We start from the raw sequence: 25,939 nt of genomic DNA on the forward strand, positions 1-25,939 counted from the left end.
AAAAGGCTGACCCTTGTTGAGGTGACATGCCTGAGCCCACCATAAAAAATTCCTGTTGAAGGCAGGTAATGAGTGGTATTATTGTTTCCAAGCTGTGGCTGTGTTGAGTCCATACGCTTTTCAGGTACCACTGTAAGTTCCTCATATGCAGTTTTGCATATGGTAGTAGTAGTATGCAAGATGCCATGAATCCCAAGTCCTGCAGAATTTTTCTTGCAGGGAGATGGGTCTTTGTTGCCATCATTTTGAAGTATTGAGTCAGTTGTCCTTGCTTGTCTGGCATGAGATAAGCCATCTGGGCCGTTGTATTTAAGCTGGCACCCAGGAATATTATGTCTTGTGAGGGCACTAGTTTTGACTGCTTTTCATTTTCTGTGCACCCTACGCAACTTAATAGGTTTTTTGACAAACTTTAAAAGAATGTCCTAGTTTTCTGCTTGAATAAGGCAGTCGTCCACGTATGGATATATTTGAATTCCTCTTTGTCTGCAGTATGCAATTACTGGTGCCAGGCATTTTGTGAAGACCCTGGGCACAGTAGATAAGCCAAAGAGCAGTGCAGAGAATTGGTAATGGGTTGAACCTGCTATAAATCGGAGGTATCTTCTGCAATTTTGTCTGATAGGGACATGCAGGTATACCTCCTTGAGGTCCAACGTTACTAGCCAAGCCTTCTTGCCCAGCATGGGAAAAAGTTGCTGTAGTGTTAGCATCTTGAATTTGGGTACTTCCAGATGTGTTTAGAATTGAGAGGTCCAGAATGGGTCTCCAGGCTTTGTCCTTTTGGGGAACTAGAAAGAGTCTTGAATAAAATCCTTGTCTTTGCTCCTGTGTAGGAACCTGTTGAATGGCTCTCATGTCCATGAGAGCTGTAATTTGTTTTTGAGCCTCTGCCCATTGATTTGGTGGCAGGTTTGGCATTTCTTTTATCCTTGGTAAAGTGTGAAAGTGGAATCTGTATCCTTGAGATACAATATTTAGGACCCATTTGTCTTTTGTAATGATGTGCCAGTTGTCGGCAAAAAGTGCTAGTTTTCATCCCAAGGGAGCTGCCAAGAGGGATTTGCTTGGCAGTCTGAGGGGTAAAGTCATTGTGTTTGTCTTCTGATAGTTTGAGACCTGTCTTCTCCTCCTTTCTGGGTTGTGGCACCCCATTGTCGAGGCTTGTAAGAGCCTTGTGACTGACCTCTGCCCCTTGGGCGTCTGTATTTGCCCCTCTGTGGTCTGTCAGAAGCTGGAAAGGACCAGTTTTTGGTTGGCCAATTTCTGCTGAAACGAGGGGGTTGAACCTGTAAAAAAATCCTTGACTGTCTGCATAGATTTTGTCTTATCCTCCATTTTCTTTAAAACCTCTTCTGCTTTTACACCAAATAAAACATCCTGCTGTAAAGGTGCATCCAATAACTTTGCTTTAACATGGTCAGGTAAAGTTTGTTCTTTTAACCAAACATGCCTACGTATGACAGACCCTGTCACTGCTGCTCTACAAGAAGCTTCCAATGAATCAAATCCACACTGCAAAGTATGTTTTCCCACTTGTTCAGCTGCATGCAACAAATCTTGCATTTCCTTGTAATCAGGCTGCTCTGTATGTGTGATCATTTTTTGTTTTAATTCAGACATCAAATATTGTTGATATTTCAGCATGTGAAACTGGCAATTTAAGGCCCTCATAGCTAGAGTAGCTGAGGTATATACTTTGTTTCCCAATCTGTCTAGTGTTCTAGAATCCCTTTCAGAGGGTAAGGATTTTTAGCAATAGAGGCCTTAACCCCTCTGGGATCCTGGGAAATGGTTTCTGGGTCAGCAACAGGGATTTTATATAGGAATTTGTGTGAGTCAGGGACTCTGTAGTATCTGTCTGGTTTGGCTGGTGCAGGAGGTAGTGAATCTGGGTTAAGGCTAGATTCTGAATAAACATCATCCACAATGTCTAACACGGGTGGAATAGCAAGTGGTCTGTGCTAGTGTAGTAAAAGGAACTCTCAGAGCTTTTTCTTAGAATTAGAGTAATCCTGGCCTTCCCAGTGGAAATGTTCCCTCATGGTATGTAAAGTTTCCCCAAAAGAGTGGTCTTCTGGGGGAGATGCTGAAGGAATAGACTCTTCAGCATCAGAGTCTTCATAAGGGGGAAAGAGTATTCCTGTTCCTCAGAAGAATCTGAGGAAATTGAAACCTGGTCAGAGGAAGCGTAGTCCTCCTCCTGTCTATGCCTTTTATCAAGAGGGGGATGGGAACCTCTGATTAGGGTAATTAAGTCTTCAGCCATCTTAAGCATCTGTTTCTTAGGCATGGGGCCTTGTACTGGAGACTGCTGTACAGTCTTCTTTGCTTTTAAAGGAGTTTTCAGCTTTGCATAGGATTTAATAGTGAGTGTAGTCGGTCTGAAGCCACCTTCTGCAACTGAAGGCGTTTCAACTGCACTGGAATCTCCTTCAGCCATGGAGTCGGAAGGGTCGAAAGATAACGGTTGTAGAGGCCTAGCAATCTCCGCTTGGGAATCGGATGCCGCCTGTGGTTCTAAATCAGCGGTAGTCAGGGGCTGCGTAGGCGCCTCACTAAAAACTGGAGAACTGGCGACTGGCCTAGCAGAGGCCTCGGAGTCTGGTTTGGGTCTCGGCTGCCTGTCCTTATCTTTGAGTTTTTTATGCATTCCGGTCGTCGGTTGCTCCGACGGCATGGTATAATTAAATTTCCTACCAAAATAATGTTGGGCGAAATCAAACCGATGTTTACTAGTTCGTTTGTTAAACCTAGCACAAAACCGACAACCTGTGACATTGTTGTCTGGGCCTAGGCAATGAATACAATAAGAATGAAAGTCCTTATTAGGTATTTGCTTCCCATAAGAAATGCAATTGTTAACTTTTTCTGACATCGGACTGACGCAAGAAAAGGTCCCCCAACGGGGTACTTAGCTTTATTGAAGACTTCGGTCTGAAATTTGATTTGAAAATCTCAGGAGTTGGCTGACCGGCACTTACGAACTGCTTCTGCTTCGGGCACCGCATGGCAAGAAAGACTGAAGAAAATGGTGTTGGATGCCTCATATATCCCTGGTGCACTGACGTCAGGGAACAGACCGCCTGACACCCAGGGAGTGGCGCACTGCAACTGTCTCTGACAAGCCTTGACTCAAAGCGGACCAATGATGGAGTACAATGTGACAGCAGGATAACACAAGTGTGACGACTGTAGCAGTGTAACACAATGAACATCTAAAATAAATACAAGGCACAAAACTTACTTTATCTAGTTATTGTTAAGCAAATAAATATTTCAATTTAATGAAAGGGATTAAGGCTATGACCTATAAACAAGTCGCACCCTGCAACCTACTGTTTTGAGTTCCAAAGTCTCCACCTATCTGTTCTTTAACTCATTCAGTCCAATGGAGATCAGGAAGTTTGCACTGTAACTTCCAAAGGGCGGAGCCTAAGCCTTTTGACAGAATCAAATTATGTCCTCCCATTTCAAACAAATGTTCATATCTCTGGGACCATGGCAAGAAAAGAATGAGCCACAGACCCAACAGGCTATAAACAAATGTAATTTAATTTACCAGACCAGGATGTTAGTACTTTCAGGTACAAAACCCTTAGTCAGACATACAACACAAAACAGTACACTTGATATTTAAATATATATGCACCAATTAAATGCTAAAATCAAGAAATCAAATCAATTAGGAATTGATCTTTCTGAATACAAGGTCTACGCTCGGTCTTAAAGGCACCACACCACTGAGTACTGGATGCCCGTTAGCTCGCAATTCAATAATCCACCTAGTTTCACAATATTCTGTATAACTGGAAATATTGCTCTTCCTACTGCTCCATTAATTTGTTGTAATACCTGAAATAAGAAACAATGGCCTGGATGTTTCTCTATATGTATAGAGTGCATTCCACTTATCCTTAAGTCTAACAGCGGACAGATGTCTCAAAATCCTGTCCTTGAACCTGCAAGCCAGGCTGAAAGAAGAATCCTGGAAAAGTAGTCATTAGACAGAATTAAAGAGACTCCATCCCTTTGTAGAGAAAGTACAGTTTTGTACCTACCATAAATGTAGATGTTCGAGTGTTCACACTGCTGCAGTCATCACACTTGGGTTATCCTGCCGTCAGGCGGTACCGCAGTCGGCCAGAGTTCCAAAATCTTGGTCTGGCATCGGTTGCTGGCGCTTCTTCCCTCACATCAGTGTGCCAGGAGTATACAAGTGGCATCATACGCCATTTTCTTCAGTTTTTCTTGCCCCAGATGTAAGGTGCACCCAAGTAGGTAGGCAATACATATTGCTAATAAAACATATAAAAGGAATAAAAGGAATACCTTCAGTTACAAGCAAATACACCACAAAGGTTGTACAGGATAGAAGGGTATAGAAAAGTTCAGCTAGGTCAGAGGGGATGGAGGGAGGGTAACCTGGACTGCAGCAGTGTGAACACTCGAACATCTACATTTATGGTAGGTACAAAACTGTACTATGTTCAACATGTTACACTGCTGCAGTCATCACACTTGGGTTGAATCCCAAAGCTAGGGATGGGCGGTGGAACTAAACAGGGTTTGGAGAAGCTAGTAGGCCCTGCAGAACTGCAGTGGCAAAGCCAGCTCTGGTTTTAGAGTATAGAGGTAAGTGATAGTGTTTGGTGAAGGTGTGCACTGAACTCCAAGTTGCAGCCTCCAAAATATCCTTGGTTGGTACCCATCTGAGGAAGGCTGTTGATGTTGCTGTAGCCCTGGTGGAATGGGGCCTAATGTTACCAGGTACAGGTTTCCCATGGTGTGTGTAGCAGAAATGGATACAATGTCCCATCCATTTTGAAATGGTCTGTTTTGAGATAGCCTTTCCTTGTGATCCTGCAGCATAGGATACAAAGAGCTAGTCAGATTTTCTGAAAGCCTTAGTTTTATCCAAGTAGTAACGTAATTGCCTGTGAATGTCCAAAGAGTGTAGGAGCCTTTCCCCTTTGTTCTGGGGGTTTGGATAAAAGGTGGGGAAATGAATGGTTTGGTTTAGGGCCATATTGGATACCACCTTTGGCATAAAGGAAGGGTTAGTTCGTAAAGCGACTCTGTCTTGATGAAAAATGATGAAAGGCTCCACTGCCATTAGGGCCTGTAGCTCTGAGACTCTTCGTGTTGAAGTTATTGCTAGCAGCAGGGCAGTTTTCCATGATAGAAACTGTAAATCAGCTGTAAAAGCTGGTTCAAAGGGCAATAGTGTAAGTTTTTCCAAAACAAAGTTGAGATCCCAAGTTGGTGTTGGTGTTCTCTGGGGCAGTCTTATGTTCTTAGCCCCTCTGAGGTACTGTCTTAGTAATGGATGTGAAAATATAGGAGGATCCATGTTGTATTGAGCTAAAATAGCTGAGGTGTGGATCTTAATAGATGAAAAGGAAAGTCCTTTTGTGCAACATCTCGGTTAAATATTGTAGAATCTGAGGAATATTTGGGACAAGGGGATTTTGGCCTTTAGCCTGGTTCCAGGCACAGAATCTTTTCCATTTGTCTGAATAGGCTTTCCTGGTGCTGGGCATCCTGGCCTCCAGAATGACATACATCCATTGTGCGGCACAGTGGTGCAGCAGTTAACGTTGTCGCCTCACAGCAAGAGGTTCTCCGGTTCGATTCTCGGCTGGGGTGCTTTCTGTGTGGAGTTTGCATGTTCTCCCTGTATTCGCGTGGGTTTCCTCCAGGTACTCCGGTTTCCTCCCACATTCCAAAGACATGCATCTGGAGCATTTCTCCCCGGGCCTCCACTGAAAACAGGCTCTGTGGAACCTAGTCGGACTTTCCCAGTCAACAAATGATAAATAAATAAAAATAAAAAAAAATAACAGCTTTAGAGAGAAGTGTTGACTGGTTGTTTAGGTAATTTGCCATGCAGCCAGATTTAAAGTCTTGAGCTGGCTGTGTAGAATCGGATTGTTTTGCTGAGTGGGCAGGTGAGGATTTTGAGGTAAAATCCATGGTGGACCTTGAGCCATGTTCCTTAGTATTGGATACCAGTGTTGGCATGGCCAGTCTGGAGCAATGAGTATCATTTGTGGCCTCTCTAATCTGGCTTTCAGCAGCACCTTTGCCAGAAGAGGCAGTGGAGGAAAGGCATACACTGTTAATGTTTTCCAACTGAATGAGGGGGCATCCACTTTCCAAGCTAGTGTGTGGTATTGTCCTTGTGCAAAATTTCCATAGTTGGTAGTTTTGGGGGGAGGCAAACGATCTAGGTCTGGGCTCCCCCATTTTTGAGTTATCATTGCGAATACTTGTGGATCTAGTTTCCACTCGTGAGGATCTATGATGTTTCTGCTTAGATCGTCTGTCAATGTGTTTTTCTTTCCTGGCAGGAATTGTGCTTGTAGTTGAACTTGGTAGGCCAGTGTTGTGTTCCTCAAGGTCATTGCTTGCCTGCATAGGGGGTAGGAATGTGTGCCCCCTTGTGTGTTTATGTACCTCATCACTGTGGTGTTGTCCGTCTATTAGTTGTTGTTCTGGATGTAGGAGGTCCTTGAAAGCTGTTAGGGCATTTTGTACAGCTAGCATCTCTTTTTGATTGATATGTAGATGCCTTTGATCTGCAGACCATTTGCCCTGAATACACTGTCCTGCCATGTGTCCTCCCCAGTCATAATCCGATGCATCTGTTGTTATAGTTTGCTTGGCTGTGGGTAAGGTAAAAGACTGACCCTTGTTGAGGTGATATGCCTGAGCCCACCATACAAACTCCTGTTGAAGGCAGGTAATGAGTGGTATTATTGTTTCCAAGCTATGGCTGTGTTGAGTCCATACGCTTTTCAGGTACCATTGTAATTTCTTCATATGCAGTTTTGCATATGGTATTAGTAGTATGCAAGATGCCATGAATCCAAAGTCCTGCAGAATTTTTCTTGCAGGGAGTTGGGTCTTTGTTGCCATCATTATGAAGTACTGAGTCAGTTGTTCTTGCTTGTCTGGCATGAGATAAGCCATCTTGACAGTTGTATTTAAGCTGGCACCCAGGAATATTATGTCTTGTGAGGGCACTAGTTTTGACTTCTTTTCATTTACTGTGTACCCTACGCAACTTAATAGGTTTTTTTGACAAACGTCAGATGCTTTAAAAGAATGTTCTAGCTTTCTTCTTGAATAAGGCAGTCATCCAGGTATGGATATATTTGAATTCCTCTTTGCCTGCAGTATGTAATTACTGGTGCCAGGCATTTTGTGAAGACCCTGGGCGCAGTAGATAAGCCAAAGGGCAGTGCAGAAAATTGGTAATGGGTTGAACATGCTATAAATCGGAGGTATCTTCTGCAATTTTGTCTGATAGGGACATGCAGGTATACCTCCTTGAGGTCCAACGTTACTAGCCAAGCCTTCTTGTCCAGCATGGGAAGAAGTTGCTGTAGTGTTAGCATCTTGAATTTGGGTACTTCCAGATATGTGTTTAGAATTGAGAGGTCCAGAATGGGTCTCCAGGCTTTGTCCTTTCGGGGAACTAGAAAGAGTCTTGAATAAAATCCTTGTCCTTGCTCCTGTGTAGGAACCAGTTGACTGGCTCTCATGTCCACGAGAGCTGTAATTTGTTTTTGAGCCTCTGCCCATTGATTTGGTGGCAGGATTGGCATTCCTTTTATCCTTGGTAAAGTGTGAAAGTGGAATCTGTATCCTTGAAATACAATATTTAGGACCCATTTGTCTTTTGTAATGATGTGCCAGTTGTCTGCAAAAAGTGCTAGATTTCCTCCCAAGGGAGCTGCCAAGAGGGATTTGCTTGGCAGTCTGAGGGGTAAAGTCATTGTGTTTGTCTTCTGATAGTTTGAGACCTGTCTTCTCCTCCTTTCTGGGTTGTGGCACCCCATTGTCGAGGCTTGTAAGAGCCTTGTGGCTGACCTCTGCCCCTTGGGTGTATGTATTTGCCCCTCTGTGGTCTGTCAGAAGCTGGAAAGGACCAGTTTTTGGTTGGCCAATTTCTGCTGAAACGAGGGGGTTGAACCTGTAAAAAATCATTGACTGTCTGCATAGATTTTGCCTTATCCTCCATTTTCTTTAAAACCTCTTCTGCTTTTACACCAAATAAAACATCCTGCTGCAAAGGTGCATCCATTAACTTTGCTTTAACATGATCAGGTAAAGTTTGTTCGTTTAACCAAGCATGCCTACGTATGACAGACCCTGTTACTGCTGCTCTACAAGAAGCTTCCAATGAATCAAATCCACACTGCAAAGTATGTTTTCACACTTGTTCAGCTGCATGCAACAAATCTTGCATTTCCTTGTAATCAGGCTGCTCTGTATGTGTGATCATTTTTTGTTTTAATTGAGACATCAAATATTGTTGATATTACAACATGTGAAACTGGCAAATTAAGGCCCTCATAGCTAGAGTAGCTGAGGTATATACTTTGTTTCCCAATCTGTCTAGTGTTCTAGAATCCCTTTCAGAGGGTAAGGATTTTTAGCAAGAGGCCTTAACCACTTTGGGAGCCTGGGAAATGCTTTCTGGGTCAGCAACAGGGCTTTCATATAGGAATTTCTGAGAGTCAGGGACTCTGTAGTATCTGTCTGGTTTGGCTGGTGCAGGAGGTAGTGAATCTGGGTTAAGGCTAGATTCTGAATAATCATCATCCACAATGTCTAACAGGTAGAATAGCAAGTGGTCTGTGCTGGGGTAGTAAAAGGAACTCTCTGAGCCTTTTCTTAGAATCAGAGTAATCCTGGCCTTCCCAGTGGAAATGTTCCCTCATGGTAAGTAAAGTTTCCCCAAACAAGTAGTCTTCTGGGGGAGATGGTGAAGGAATAGACTCCTCAGCATCAGAGTCTTCATAACGGGGAAAGAGTATTCCTGTTCCTCAGAAGAATCTGAGGAAATTTAAACCTGGTCAGAGGAAGCGTAGTCCTCCTCCTGTCTAGGCCTTTTATCAGGGGGATGGGAACCTCTGATTAGGGTAATTAAGTCTTCAGCCATCTTAAGCATCTGTTTCTTAGGCATGGGGCCTTGTACTGGAGACTGCTGTACAGTCTTCTTTGCTTTTAAAGGAGTTTTCAGCTTTGCATAAGATTTAATAGTGAGTGTAGTCTGTCTGAAGCCACCTTCTGCAACTGAAGGCATTTCAACTGCACTGGAATCTCCTTTAGCCATGGAGTCGGAAGGGCCGAAAGATAAAGGCTGTGGAGGCCTAGCAATCTCCGCTTGGGAATCGGATGCCGCCTGGGGTTCTAAATCAGCCGTCGTCAGGGGCTACGTAGGCGCCTCACTGAAAACTGGAGAACTGGCAACTGGCCTAGCATAGGCCTCGGAGTCTGGTTTGGGTCTCGGCTGCCTGTCCTTATCTTTGCGTTTTTTATGCAATTAAAATTCCTACCAAAATAATGTTGGGCGAAATCAAACCGATGTTTAATAGTTAGTTTGTTAAACCTAGCACAAAACCGACAACCTGTGACGTCGTGGTCTGGGCCTAGGCAAGGAATACAATAAGAATGAAAGTCCTTATGAGGTATTTGCTTCTCACAAGAAATGCAATTGTTAACTTTTTCTGACATCGGACTGAGGCAAGGAAAGGTTCCCCAACGGGGTACTTCACTTTATTGAAGACTTCGGTCTGAAATTCGATTTGAAAATCTCAGGAGTCGGCTGACCGGCACTTACGAACTGCTTCTGCTTCGGGCACCACGCGGCAAGAAAGACTTAAGAAAATGGCGTTGGATGCCTCTTATATACCCTTGGCGCACTGACGTCAGGGAAGAAGCGACAGCAACTGACACTGGACCAAGACTTTGGAACTCTGGCCGACTGCAGGACTGCCTGACGGCAGGATAACCCAACTGTGATGACTGCAGCAGTGTAACACGAACATCTAAAATAAATACAAGGCACAAAACTTACTTTATCTGGTTATTGTTAAGCAAATAAATATTTCAATTTAATGCAAGGGATTAAGGCTATGACCTATAAACAAGTCGCACCCTGCAACCTACTGTTTTGAGTTCCACAGTCTCCACCTATCTGTTCTTTAACTCATTCAGTCCAATGGAGATCAGGAAGTTTGCACTGTAACTTCCAAAGGGTGGAACCTAAGCCTTTTGACAGAATCAAATTATGTCCTCCTATTTCAAACAAATGTTCATATCTCTGGGACCATGGCAAGAAAAGAATGATCCACAGACCCAACAGGCTATAAACAAATGTAATTTAATTTACCAGACCAGGATGTTAGCACTTTCAGGTACAAAACCCTTCTTCAGACATACAACACAAAACAGTTCACTTGATATTTATATATATATGCACCAATCAAATGCTAAAATCAAGAAATCAAATCAATTAGGAATTAATATTTCTGAATACAAGGTCTACGCTCGGTCTTAAAGGCACCACACCATTGAGTACTGGATGCCTGTTAGCCCCCAATTCAATAATCCACCTAGATTCACAATATTCTGTATAACTGGAAATATTGCTCTTCCTACTGCTCCACTAATTTGTTGTTAATACCCGAAATAAGAAACGATGGCCTGAATGTTTCTCTATATGTATAGAGAGTGCATTCCACTTATCCTTAAGTCTAACAGCTGACAGATGTCTCAAAATCCTGTCCTTAAACCTGCAATTAGTCTTCCCACATAGAACGAGGGGCAGAAAGTACAAGTTGCTACATAGACAATATTCTTGGATAGAGAGGTAGCCATGGCTCTGAAAGTATATTCCCTCCCTGTTAGAGGATGAACAAAGTTAGATTTCCTACTAATATATGTGCATGCCTTACATAGGTGGCATGGGAAAGTCCCAGCCTTATTAAAAGTATTGTTCATCCTTGGCTGCTTATCACAAAGGATCTGTTTTAAGTTCTTATTTCTCTTAAAAACAAAGTCAGGGCAATCTCCCACCAAATCTTTCAAAGAATCATCAGTTTGCAGAATTTTCCAGTAGGTCCTAATCACATCTTGTACCCATCGAATGTCACTACTATAAGTGACATATAAAGGGACCTTGCTCTTATTCCTTCTGGCTGGTTGTCTCCTGTTTCATCTGATGCTGGACCTATTCATTGCCCCCTTAGAAGAAAACCAGGGTGTTGCCTCTGTTTCTCCAGAGCCTGCTACATCTTGCATGATGTGATCGACCTCTGTCCATTTATAACCCCTGGCCATCAATCTGGTATTAAACATATTGAATTCATCATGCAGGATATTACTATCAGTGCATAGATACCACTACACGAGGACACCCTTAACTGGGTATCATCTTGATGTTTGTGAGCTTAAATGGCAATTAATATTAAATGCACATTTTTATCCAGGCCTCAATGAATTTATATCTATCAAACCTTATTTGAGGCTACAAAATATTATGGGTTAATCTTGTATAGTTGTGACATTTGAGCATGACCAGTACGTTGTGTTTTTAATTGTACATAATGGTCAAGATGGTTTCTATTTACAATATGATTCATGTACATTACTTATAGAGTATCATGTACACATATTACATTAGGATTTTAACTATGTTACATCAAGTAAACACTTTATGTATTATATTGTATATCTTATATTTTATATGAATTGTGCTTTTTTATAAACAGGGGTCAATTTTAGTGTAGGCATATTGATGTAAAGTGTTTGACATCTTGTATTTATTGTATTTTTTATATATATATATATTTTGTTTACATTTTTTTATATATTTTTTTTCTTTTTTCTTTTGCTTACACTTAGTTTAACAGCCAAGTGTAACCAATTAATTAATTACTGATTGATTAATGAAAGTCTGTATATATTGTGTTAGCTCCAACACTCTGAAGAAGTCTACAGGACGAAACCTAGGTCAGTGTTGGGAGTTGTTGTTGTGCCTACTGTAATAATAAACCTTTTGGTGGAACTTCGTGTCCTCGTGGAGTGGTATCTAGTCAAGTCTTGGTTATCTGGTTTGTACTATCAGTGCATAGCCTGGATAGGCATAAAGTTTGTCCCTTAATATTGCGAAACACAAACCCTGGGTGCATACTATCTTTTGCCAGGAGCCCATTCTTCCAGCATGGTTTCCTGTATACCTTGAAATAAGTACCATCATCTCTCTGTTCCAACTGAATATCCAAAAACTCCATCTCTGTATATGAGTGGCTCACTGCGAACCTTAAAAAAAAATCGGTGCATTGTTCAAGATAGGTGACAAATTGCATCAAGGACTCAATGGTACCCGTCCACAACATAAAAACATAATCAACAAAATGCGTATAAAATCCCACATACTGTAACCACTGATTATTGGTCTTAAAAATAGTGTCATTTTCCCAAAGGGCAAGAACTAAATTGGCATAAGAATTGGCGCAGCAGGGGGTGCCCATGGCAACCCCCATCTGCCAAAAGTATTGCCCATTGAATAAAAAAGCATTATGTTCTAATACTAATTCTAAAATACACTTAATTTGTGTCACTTTTTGCTTACTAATAGAGTCTTGATTGAGTAAGAGCTTACTGATGGCCTCAAGACCATACCTGTTGGGTATAACAGTAAATAAGTCCCTTACGTCTAAAGTAACCAGCAAATACAAAGCATCAGAAATGTGACTGTCTAGTTGTTAATGCTACACCCAGGATACTAAAAGACAGTGCACATTTCTTGACTAGTTTATATGCATTTCTAGATGTTCAGCATCTTAGAGGTTAATTATGAATTTTATTCACATGTTCCTTTGATTGGTTCACTTGAATGTTTAAAAGGAAGTAACCCAATGTCATCTTTCAGTTTGGTCTGATGAAGCGAATGAAATCTGTGAAAGTGCTTACCTTATAATGGAATAAACTCTTTATTGTGAGATTTAGTCTGCCGTGTGGGACCAGTGTGCTTCATTTGTTTTTGACCTACTCTAAACTGTCTAAATGTGTGTCATTTAAACAAATGCTACAATGACAACACAAACTTGGTCTGTCAAAAAACATGCCTCCTTGACAAATCAAATAGTGCTACAAACAATAGCATAAATGGAAGTAAAAAATGCTTAAATTCAGCTTCAGTTTAAAATGAAAACCAATCCTGTCTTATCCAACTGGTCTCGCCCTGTGGGTTTATCAGATCCAAAGCTGACCATTCTCAGAATCTACAGACCAACAGCTCTGCCTTCTCTACCCATAAGACCCTAATGTAGCGCTCTCTCCTCAGATCTCATTTGCTGCCATCGTATTCGGATCATCAAAGCTGAGCTTTGCCTGTCTATATCTTTTTGGACATATCTAGCAAACTTTTTTTTAACAGCCTGTTTTCCTCTACCCTTTTTCCTTATATGTAGGATATTAGAGTTAGTTTTATTAAGGCTAGCGATAGCTTTAGTGTAGTTTGTTAGTGTTTTGTTCTCTTGTGTGTGCTGATGTCTACGCCTTTGCTTCCTTAAACGTTCAGTTTCTATGGTTAAAGTTGTTTGATCCCTTTTACTTGGTAAAATGTTTGTACATTCAGCCTGATGGAAAACAGAATTATTTCTGTGTGTACAATTAGATAAGTAGGTATTTACAGTTGAGGTTATTGTTACTGTGGTATTGGTGATTGTGGTTGTGTATTACTGACTGTTGTACTACGGAGATGCAGAAGGTGTCGGGTTTTAAGAAATGTTTTATCATATCGGCATAAACTGCCACCATAGTATGCCATGAGAAGTGTGTGCAATGTCTGGCCATGGATTGTGAGGAATGCGCTTTCGTCTACAGGCTTCTCCCACTCTGCAGGTTCCCAAGTCCCTCTTCCACTTCAATTCTTATCCTCCTTGGACACATGGGAGTGTTTATTAGTCTTTATACCTCTTGCAAGATTCCAAATGACAGTTTTACAGTGGACTCTAACAGTTCAGTGGTCCTACCTGACTCGCATCATAGACCTGTTTGTTGCTGCCACATTCGTTGGTGGATGGAGTCCCCACTGATCGCAGCAGGGTGACCCTTTGATCTTCCCTGTTCCCAGGTCATGGCAACTTGGGATGGTTTTCTTCCAAGGTGGGGGTGGGGGGGATTTCAAAGGGAAGTCTGTCCATAGCCAAGGTACCTGGACAAGAAACGCTACCAATCTTCACATCAATGTCTTGGAAATGACAGCAATCCTCCTGGCACTGCAGGTATTTCAGGAATTCCTCCCCAAGTGTGCGACTGCCATACAGACCAAAAACGCATCGGTGGTATGGTATCTGAAAATGGGGAATGTGAACCTATTCCCTTTGTTGAGAGACCATAAGAGTTTTGGAAATGGGAGATGTCCTCAGAACTGTTTCTGACTGCAATGCATATCTCAGGGAGATCCAACATTCTGGCAGGCAATTTGAGAAGAAACTTTCATCTAACTCATTGGTGGTCCCCAAATCCCAAAGTAACGCAGCACATTTTCTGCTGCGGAGGCACCCACTGTTGCAATTATTTTGCTTCCCTAATTAAGAAAGTGCAGCAGTTTATATGCCCTAACCCCTCCAGAGAGAAAGTCAACAAGAGATGCTCCTCTACATGCTTGGCCACCAGTTCTCCTCTAAGCCCATCCTTGACAGCTTTGCTAATCAAGTTTCTTCAAAAGGCAGCCCATAGCAGAGTGACTGTGATCCACACTGCTTGACCCCAACAGGCTTGGTTCCCTTTTATTTTTGCCTCATTTTTCATCATCCACCTGACATCTCATCTGGTGAAATGAATGCTCCCAAACCTTTACTGCCCCTCAAGTTGCCCACATGGTTTCTCCAATTCCTATTATGGCCAGGACTCCCAAGCTCTGCCAAAGAGTTATTCATATAGTTTCTTCTTTCCAGAAACCTTCTGCAGGAAGTGTTTATGACAGTAAATGGAAGTGTTTTCTATTTTGTCTTCTACTAAGGGCTTGGATCATTTTTCAGCAACTTTAGATGCTATTCTGGACTTTTTTAGCTTATGTTTTTTTCATTCTAGTCTTAGTTATTCGACAATTAAGATGCAACTGGCTGCTCCTTTTAGCTTTCACATTGACAGGCTCTCATGTTTTCTAATGTATTCTTGAAGGAAACCTTTGTGCTATGTCTACTAGTCCAGAACCCAATGCTTCCTTGGGACCTTTCTCTACTGGTGCAAGTCCTGTCTAGACCTCCCTATGAGGTGTCAGCTACAGTATCCTTAAAGCTTTTGTCATATAAAATTCTCCTCTTAGTGGCTGTCATATCAGCCAAGAGAGTTTTGGAATTTCAACTATCTTCTGTACCACATTACTATATTTTTCATATAAAACAAACCTGTCTTTTCTGTCCAAGGTAGCTTATGAATCTAATCTGAACCAGCCAATTCATTTGCTGGTTTTCTTTGCAACTTTCAGTAACACAAAATCATATTTACATCAGTGTTCGGCTGTTCATTGTCCATTTAATTTTTTTTTTGGATGGGACTAAAAGTTTTAGAAAATCTGGACAACTATCCAATTCCTTTTCTAAGGCTATACCTGGGAAGCCTATTTACAAAGTGACCTTATTCCAGTAGCTTTCAGAGTGCATTTCCTATGTATACTCTTTAAAAGGTATTTCTTTACCTGCAAAACCTAAAGGTTATTCAAGAAGTCCAGTTGCTACCACAACTACATTTTTATTTGGCTTCTATTACAATATTGGTGATGCAATTACCTGGTCAAATATTCATACCCATTACAAGCTAGATATACAGACCAGATCTAGAGATTCTTCTGGTTGCACTGTTTTGCATAATGCCCCTCCCCCCCCCGGGTTTTACTGCCTTTAGATTCTGTCCCACAGGTTAAGACCCGACATACAAAACTATCTGTTCATCTCAACAATCCCTTCTTCCATACCCCCTTCAAACTGTCATTTCTAAAGCAAGTGCTCCAAACTGGCATTGGTGGCCTGGCCTTGACGCCTGTACATGAGGATCCCTTTTTGCTGTGCCCTCTTTTTGGTCCCCCTTAATTATCAACATGATTGTAATTCAATTTTGTTCAGGGTTTATCTTCAGTGGGTAAACTCTGAGGAGGCAGTGCTACAGTAGGGACTTGTGTAGAGGAGACAGAGCTCTCAGTATGAAGATTCTGAGAATGACCAGCTTCAGATAAGAATCAGATCTGATAACCCACACGTTGAAATGGACAAATACAGACAACATGGATCTATCATTATGTTAAGTGCAAAACGTTCATTTAGGTTTACAAAGTTCAACACATTACAAAGAATAACTACTATTTAATCAACCGACAGATTTCTGTCAAAACATACCAAGTTCACATTTACTAAGGGTTTTCTACAGATGTGCTAACCATTTCCAAAAATAACTATGAAACTTCAATAGTTTGATTTATCACAGTTACTACATTCAAGAGAAAGTAAAACTGGAAACAATCCACTGTTACAGGTAAGAAATTTGACAGTCTGTTCACAATGGTACCAGTAACTGCTGAACTGTTTTGCAGAGGGCACCCACTCGATGTGGGAACTGTGTCCACATGCTCACTACTACATATTCTGACTTGGACAACTCACCATCTTGCACTAAAGGAAACAGGTTTTGCAAAACAATGCATTTCTTTTACACCAAGGTAAATCACTGGAGGACGTTGTGCGAGTGTGAGGTTATTACCACAGAGCTCATTATAAAGTTTTTATTTTTAAAATTTAAGTTTCACTGTACAACTACTATACTAATTTGACTGCCTGTTTTCAAATACAGCCAGCTGAAGTAACGGTACATGTTTAGGCGAGTACCCATTGCATTTCTCATCATCTTATAGCCTTAATCATGGCTTGATACAAGTCTGCAAAGGACTAGTTCACCTATCCAGTTAAACAAACAAAAACAAAATACTTACATCATTGGTGTTAACATGCCATGCCATGTCACCGTAAGACACCAACTGTCCATTGACATAGCATCTAATTTCACTATTTCTCCATCGATTGTAGATGTGTACAATGCTAATCATATACCACTAAAAGGAAGAATACAGTATAATTAGAACAGTTGTGCATTTTCTGCAATTATTTGTCCTATTAACATTCAATGCCAAAGTCAATATAGTCATAACAATTAGTTATACTATTCTATTACACTGAAGAATTAAAGCTAATCTATGTTTCAGGTGTTACTTTCAGTAGGCTCAACAGTGAAACTGCCCCCTGCTCTACCTGATGGTAGTGATGCGCAATTCCAACAGGTTTACCCAGTTATTACACAGTTCCAGTATCACAGTAAGAAGAAGCAATGCAGCTATCAGACCCATTTCCCCAAGAAACTCTGTGCCTGTTATCACTTAAGCCTAATGCATAATATGTTGCACTTCCCTTCTCTGTTTAAAACTCAAGACAGCAACACTAAAATAGATTGACTCCTTTAATACCACCTTCTCTAGGTAAAGTTTCAGGATATGGAAAATCAGCCACTTCACCTTCTTATTCTTTCTTAGCCCAGCCAGAAAAGTTAAGGACAACACTGGTCTGAGTTTGGAAGGGCCGTGACAAATCAAAAATATGGCGTCTTCCAAGAGAAAGCAGGAAAACATGAAGGTAAAGTTCACATCTACCAGTCAGTCATCACATACTGCAATCCATCTGGCAGAGCCTGAGGTGACTTAGTTTTATAACCTACCCAGAGTCCAAGATCCCCTGAATGAAGACACGGGGGACATCTGTCCTCCCATAAGTGCTGAAATGTTTCTGGGTCACATGTTTGGCTTTCCAAGTTAGACTAAATGGGCTGTTGTGAAATGGGTGGAAATCAGGTAAACATGCAAACGTAAAAATCCAAAAAAAGTATTCTGGAAAACCAAATATCGACCTTCATAAGAAGTCTTCCTAGATACCACCTTGATCAGACCATTCTAAAAAATATGGACTAACAAATAGCCTGAAAATTTCTGTTAGTCTGAGCCACTAATGGTAATTGTGTCTGCTTTCATCACTGCTCTGTCCAGTGACCCTGGGTCCACAATTCCAACAGTACTAGATGATAAATTAAATTTTATGACCGCTTTCTCTCAGTATGGCATAGAACTGCTCCCTTATTCATTGCCAGTTCCCAGGTGACAGACCTACCCCTGGATCTTGTACTGGTTCCAACGCCTGGAAAAGCACTGCTGCAAGTCCTTGGGCCTGCTAACTGTGTTAAGAAGCCATACTACTGTATGTCAAGACACCAGTGTCACAGATTGAGAAGATAAACCTGGACAGTTGTTTATCTTGTATCGTCAACAAAAACTATATTTTCCACTAGCAACAACAGGAGTTGATGTAAGATTTTCAGGTATCACTACTAAGCCTTAATTTTAAGGCGTTGTCGCCTCACAATAAGATGTTGTCCTGTTCGATTCTCAGCTAAAGCGTCTTCTCTGTGGAGACATGTGTGAATGGGCGTACCTTTGTTGAAGGTTGTACGTCAGGGCTGGCAACTCGGTATGTAAAAATCTACTGCCAATCATTAGCAGGCCGGAGTTCTGCTGTGGTGACCCCTAACTGGGAAAAGCCGAAAGATACAACTACTAAGCCTTAGTTTTCAGTGCATTCTGAATCTCTCCTGGATGCACACAACAAGCCTATGCAGCCTCCACATTTGATTACATATTGTTGCCAAAATAGTTGAGCAAGGGGAAGATTTGCTACCAGCATAGGTACAGAAGCTAGTGCTGGTGATAACACCTCCACATATGTCGCTTGTGCAGAAATAAAGCAGAAGGTACAATGAATGTGATAGTTGATGCTTCTCATATTTCCCTTCCTCGGTGGAAAAAGGCAGCCCAAGAAAAGGAGGAAGAAAAAAATTCAAGTTTGCCCATTATACCTCCAAGAACATTAACAGAATCAAACCCTTGTCCTATTCCAGGGAGGAAGGTTCAACTTATCAGACAGGACATTCCCATGACCTTGAACTGTGAACCTAAGTGACCATAAGCACAAGTCCAGTCTGTCCCTGAAATCAAACCTAATGATTATACTTTCAGTTTCTAAGAATAATTCCAGCACCTAGTGAGTGCCTCAATTAGGGACAATAACATAGGCAAGAAGAATCTGAGCAAGTTGATGAAGGTCCTAGAAAAATGTCTCTGGAAAGTACCTTCTAAGGGGAACTAGCACGAAGATGTACCTACTGCAGTACGGCACCACCCTACTACAAGATACTAATAAAGCAGACAATCTTACTTTAGTAAGAAACTTTACAATGGACTCCTTTGTATCTTTTCAGGTTATAGCCAACAGTTCTGCCCGCAATTATTAAACAATGTCCCCCAGTATGGAACACAAGTTCCCCTTGGTAAGATCATCATCACTGAGACAGCTCTGTCCATGCATACCCTGAATTATTCAGGACAAATGAATAAGCTTCAGAGATCTTTTAATGAATTTTTGAACATGCTGACAAGCTTTTACTTGGGAAACTTAAGATTCAATAAGCAAGAAATGTGGCTATTTGAACTTGTCTTATAAAATGCACCCTTGTTAAGTGTATGCACCAATCTCTTTGACACATTTTAAACTGGCAATGGTTTCTAAGGAGGAACACTGCTTGGGATAAGCATGCTGAAACCCACTTTACAAAGGAAGCCTGATCTTGGGATCATCACTTTTTTTGCTCTACCTACCCGTATCAGTTACTGCTACTGTCAGGCTCTACCATGACATTCCAAGGAAAGAATAACTTACCAAAATGATCAATCTCTAAAGCTGTCTATTGCAGTACATCTTGGGCATGTCCTTAACACCGGCACCATGCTGCTGACCTACAGTCTTACCCTCTTTGGGGGGAGATTTTATGACCGTGTGTCATGTTCCTGACTACCATTTAAGAATATGGAACATGGACTTCAACAAACTGGGGGTGAACGTTGAGGGGAAGAAGACTGTGGAATTGCTAGCCCTACAAACTTGAATGACACCAACACGTAAGTCACAGATGGTGTTAAGTAGAACAGCAAGAAATGTAATACTGGCACCAAGACTTGTTGCTTGGGATAATTTCACTTATACTGTGAGCTCTTCATATAGCTTCTTTCCATAAATTTAACTGAAGATGCATCTGTACACAAATATACGAAACAAACTAAATTACAAACATTCATGGCTCTCATAAAAAAGTAACGGAGAACTGTATAAATTTAAATGCAAAAGCTGGTCGGTTGTAGGTTTAATTTAAAATGCAATTAAAAAGACAAAACAAAGAATTTAACTTAGAAATTAGGATTAAGGAAAAAGTGCAATTCAATACAGAGAAAAACACATTGATAATATGTGTGTGACAGTAAAACTACTGTGAACCACAACACTTATCAAGTAATTTTAAGCCACTGGACAAGCTTAGATAATTGAAAGGAATAAAATAAGTACAAAAGTTCAAAACTTCAGTGAGTACCAAAAGTAGGGTAGGTGAACTGTAGTCAGTCAGTACACCTGGGCAGGAAAGGATTGAAGAGGATAGTAAATTACTGCTCACCCAAGGGAAAGAAGTAATGCTCCACAACTCCTGTGCCAGTCAGCAAATGGCCATGGAGAGACAGGCCCTAATGGGACAATGAAAATAGGCTTCCTATAATATAATCGAAGACACAATCCATCAAATTGTCTTGATCGAACTTGAAAGTCCAAAACAGCAAAATAGTGAAATGGCATATAGGCAAGAAATCGCTTGGCCACCCCCGTTACTCTGCAGTTTTCCTCACTGTAGTGTGATCTCGGAGTTTTTATATTTAAGTAGGTGGGGTGTGGGGGGCACAGCCCCTCAACTTTCTGTATTGTTTTGAAGTTTTTTTTGTTTTGTTTTTTTTTTGTGGAACAGCGATTTTTTTCCCCTGGGGGAAAAAAAAATCGCTGTTCAAGTGTTCGGGATTGTAAGCTTTCGCTTACATGGGGTCGAAAAATCAGTATTTGCTTTAAGCGTTCACTGATTTAATATAGACCCTGAAAATACTATGCCTTCAAAATGGAAATAAGTACATGCACTTAAGGGACCAGACTGTAAGGACGGGTCAGGATCTGCAGCTGCCACAGGGAGAGAGGAGTAGGGTATATGAAGTATCCACTGTTGTGAAACCTAGATAGTCCGCAAGGACTGGGCCCTAAAATATATGAAAATGCATACAAAACAGCAGATCTGTTTGAAATATTCTAAATTAAATTAGGCTTTCAGAAAACTTAATTTTCTCTAAGACTAGCACAATATTCTCAACTATTTCAAAAAAGCAGCACTCCAGGATTCCAGCACTTAAAACCTGCATTCCACAGATATGATTTCTGTTTTCAAAGATGTGATATTACATTTGATGCTACCAGTTAAGTGCCTGTCAGCATGAATACTTCCAATGAAAAATTTATGGGAGTGTCTACTAAACCAAATGCTAAAGACCTTAAAACACACAAGGCTTTTAGAGCCAAATTAGCACTGTTTCTACAGAAAAGTGCAACAAAATTTCTGTTTTGTACAGTTACCCACTGGCTTGGCATATCAAGTAGGTTCAAAACAAAACCAGCTCTCTCTTTTGCAGATTAATGAGGACAAAGACAAGTTTGTTGAATAACTACACCAAGACTTGTCTGGTGGTCACAAGAAGAGGGTCAACATCTCATGACAAATGCAGCTGCAAGGTGGACACAGAGGGAGAGATTCACAGGTTAATGCAACTGAATCTAAAGAAAACATGCATGCTAGAAGATCTCAGGGAAAGCAGAGGAAACAGCAAATTTGGTTATAAACAGTTCAACATTTGTTGTACAGTACGTAGAGAATGCACACTGTGGAATGCTAACAGAATGTAGGGATGCACATTTGTGGAAGAGAACTCAAAACATCCTGTGATCACTCACTTCTGGCAGTTGTGCCAGGAAATAAATGATGCTGGTAATGACCACAGAATGGTGAGCTACTAAGTGATTAAGGGGAAAGAATAAATATTCAAAAGTGGACACCAGCAATAAAAAAAAGAAAAAAATAAAGGGGGAAAGGAATATACACATACACACACACACATATATATATATATATATATATATATATATATATATATATATATATATATATATATATATATATATATATATATATAAAATATATCTCACAGGAAAACTGAAGGTGCCATTACAAAAATTAGTGCTAATGTTAATATTGTAAAAAAAAAAAAATACACAACAGATAAGGGAATGCTACATTTAGTAATTTTGTCATTAATACAAGACTTCATCAGAACAAATCACTAATTAAAACATGCATTATCAAAATCTGTCCTTTATAATTATCAACCAGTACAACTTATTTTACATCTTTAAACTTTAAAACTCTTAAAATCACAATGACAATCCCCCGAATTCTGTTTTCTTCGCATTTCTAAACAAGATTCTGCTTAGAACTCTATTCTTCACAAATCTCCTACAGAGACACAAATCGCTATACAGTAAACTCTCAGTTAACCATTACCCATGGGGACTGGTGGATGCCGGATAACTGTAGTTTCTGGTTGCTTTTAGAGTTAGTATTAAACAAGCTTGACTAATACTGTTCCCTATACTATTTGTTTGGTTTGACTTGTTCTTAGGTTGGGGAGAGAGGGAATTTATTCCTATCTTCCTTTTTAAAACTCTAAAAATGTTAGGTATGTTTCTGTGGGGAGGAACAAATTGCAACACATGAAAATGTACCATATTTCTTCATTTTTTTTTTCTGGCTGCTTGAGTTCCAGTTAACTGAGTTTACTGTAATCCCCACCAGCACCCAATCTCCATCACTCCAGTGTATACAGCTTTGAGAAACAGTCCCCTTAAGCAGTCCCAATCTAAACCGTTACTTCAGCATGCCAACCAATCCACTACACCATGATACAGAGAAACACACACACACACACACACACACACACACACACACACACACACACACTTCTAATACCCTACACATTCTTTTCCTAGTACTTTTCAAATCACAAACAGAATTTTAACTATTCCAAAGGCTCTCTATAGATCTACCTCAATCAAGTTTATTCTGGTACTTCGTACAAATACAGAACTTAATCCTGAACCCTTATTATTCTACTTCCAAACCCAAATTTTCCTATTCCATTAGCTTTTCCTCTGCAATCGTCGATGCTAAAAGCATCAGAAAAAAACACAAAGAAAAATGTTTCTCAACACTCACTCCTCTGATCTCCTAACAGTCTCAGAATCCTAGCTAGAAGATGACTGTCCCAAAGTTGCTATACTACTTCTGAAGCTACAATTATACATTTGACACCAAAGCAAGAAATAGAAAGAGGGAGGAACACTATTACAATACAAATCTCACTTGAGTATTACACCAGTAGCTCAAGTTTAAGCCTCCTACAACTCAGATTCTGACAGGCTACTTATAAAATCTCATTATGTAGCAGAAGTAACACTCATCAACAATTAACAACTTTGAGTCCCCAAATCAACAACATAACCTCCATATCTACCAATCAAAAATATGATCACCAATGGAGACTTCAACACTTAACTTTGCAGGATGCATTAAACAAGAACTAAATGAATTTCTGGCTAACCTACTTGTCCAACTAATATAAGAACATATACATCCAAAACTTCTACTCACATCACCATATACTTCTAAATTTCATCTTAAAATCAGCCAGCCAGCCATCTATCATTTCATCCATTACCAATCACCCCCACACCAGTCCTTTAGTGGCAATGCCCATCACCTTTAACATCAAAGTTAAACTTTCAACCAAACTGGTCTCCTTCAGACCCAAACCACGTTTTAAGCTCATCCATCTGAAAAAAAAATACCTTTCCATTACAGACTGGTCACCTACATTGTCAATCTAAGCAGCAGCCAAGGTAGCTAAATCTCTTAACTCATACCATCCTTCATATGCAAGTTTTTCCCTATTCCTATAAAAAGATTATTTAAACATGAATATAATGACTGCCTGACTGAAGAACTTAAACCTAATACAGCTAAGGAAAGAGGTACTGTACAACTGGAAATGAAACCCAAAAGTGACACTTGCAATAGGTATTTTCAGATCAGAAGTGCAATGAAAAACTCAACAAAGCAAACAGCTCACATGACTTTACTACCCCAAACAATTCTGGCAGAAACCAGCCTCTTTACTAGGAGTAATAGTCCACATTCCACTTTACAGAGCACAATCCGGCATCCAAGAAGCACTACTTCCTGTCATCAATTTTCTCAATTAAGTCATCTTCCTTCTACCCACACCTTCCCCAGTCCACCTAACCCATCTCCTTGTATTCCTCCTTTTCTACCTTACATCTGTCAATGCCAAACTAGTCAAACCCTTGCATGAAGAGACCCCCCCCCCCCCGAGATGTATTAACAGGAGTGCAAATACGTGCCCTGGTTCATCTATCACTATAGAGAATACATTATCCCTTCCCTATTTTCAACCTTTGCCTTACATGAACTACATGCCTAACTAACTGAAAACTTAAAACATTTCATTCTGTACACATTACTTGCACAGCACATATTTGTTCAGAATTTAGATACTGTATCTACTATACACAACCTACTTATGATTCTTTTCATTTACTGCTGGATTATGTTATGTACATAATCTGTTTGAATAATGTTTTTGTTTCTGTCTCAGGCTGGCCTGAAATTGTTCTGGTTTGATCAATGCCCTGCCCTGGTAAACACTGTTAAATTTTATTTTTATTTATTTTAGAAACATTTAATATTCAATTCTTCACTTAAGATGTGGAAGGTTTAGTTTTATCTCTCAAAATGGTTTTGTTTTCTCTACTCGAAACATTAGAATTCTATTTGTTTACAATAAAATTTAAAAGTTCAAGAATTCTCAAAGATGAACTTCCTACTAGTTTTTGCAATGTAGAAGGAATCAAAAGTTACACATACAGCTAAATACACCACTTTTTCAGCATTACAGGATCACCATCCATTAGGGCAAAGATATCCGCCTGTACTGTTTAAAGAGCAAAGTTACTTCTGTTACTCTACAAGCTTTGCAAAATTCAAAGGCAATTTTTTCAAAGCCATTGTGTTGTTAGCCAATAAGATGACACTGCTTTTCAATATATCTTGAAAATTGTTGTGTTCTTTATCAGTGAAAAACATACCTTCTCCACAGATTCTTCTATTATTCTGAGTTCTTCTGAACTACCTAACTCATGTTCGCTAACCCAATCTTACACATTACTTTACCAAAAAAAAATGAACAGTGCCATTACATGAGACAGACAAACCTGCACCTACCCACCCATCATTAAAGCCACAACCTAGCTCTTGCTCTAGTTCCTGGCCCAGCAATTCATACGCTCATGTGTGTGTGTATGTGTATATTTTTATATATATATATATATATATATATATATATATATATATATATATATATATGCACACATATATATATATATATATATATATATATATATATATATATACACACACACACACACACACACACACACACACACACACACACACACACCTGCTTTCTTAAGCATGAACACACACAGAACACAATCCATCACCTTCACTAACCCTTACAATAAACCTAACCTGCAAATACTAACACACACACACACACACACACTTCTACCCCAATGCTAAAACTTTTGGTATATCTGAAAGCTTCGGTATTACAAAACACTTAGCGTCACACAAGCACATCTCACACAGCACAGGAGCAGTCAATGTTCTAAACATCAACATATCTGGCAGTCGAAAAGAAGTTCCTTCAATCAAAAAACAGCAAAACTGATTGGAGGAGTGCAAGAAGTTACTGACTGGAGCCAATACATTTTTCTTTGCACTTTAAAAGTTATTTAATAAAGTAACATTTGTCACTGCACTACCAAATACAAAAATGGAAATATAATAATGGAAGGAGAGAAAATGGCTACTTTCTCTTCGACTACATGGTACAAAACACCACTCCCTATTAATATTAATAATAAATGCACTGAACTGTATTCTACTACTGCTTCTTAGAACTCTCCGAAGCATTACACATCCATTAACA

At 40.1% G+C, this 25,939-nt stretch overlaps 1 protein-coding gene across 1 annotated transcript in view; it reads right to left on the minus strand.

The window, feature by feature from the left end:
* The window catches only part of NBEA (neurobeachin), a 4,581,458-nt gene that overhangs the window by 3,746,509 nt on the left and 809,010 nt on the right, over nucleotides 1-25,939 (minus strand). The window contains exon 7 of the mRNA XM_044072852.1: nucleotides 16,790-16,909. Coding sequence (XP_043928787.1) covers nucleotides 16,790-16,909 — 120 coding nt within the window. The remainder of the gene's footprint in view (nucleotides 1-16,789; nucleotides 16,910-25,939) is intronic.

Source organism: Protopterus annectens, chromosome 5.part1 (assembly GCF_019279795.1).
Source record: "Protopterus annectens isolate FY-2018-M chromosome 5.part1, PAN1.0, whole genome shotgun sequence".
In the NCBI taxonomy this organism is placed as follows: Eukaryota; Metazoa; Chordata; order Ceratodontiformes; family Protopteridae; genus Protopterus; species Protopterus annectens.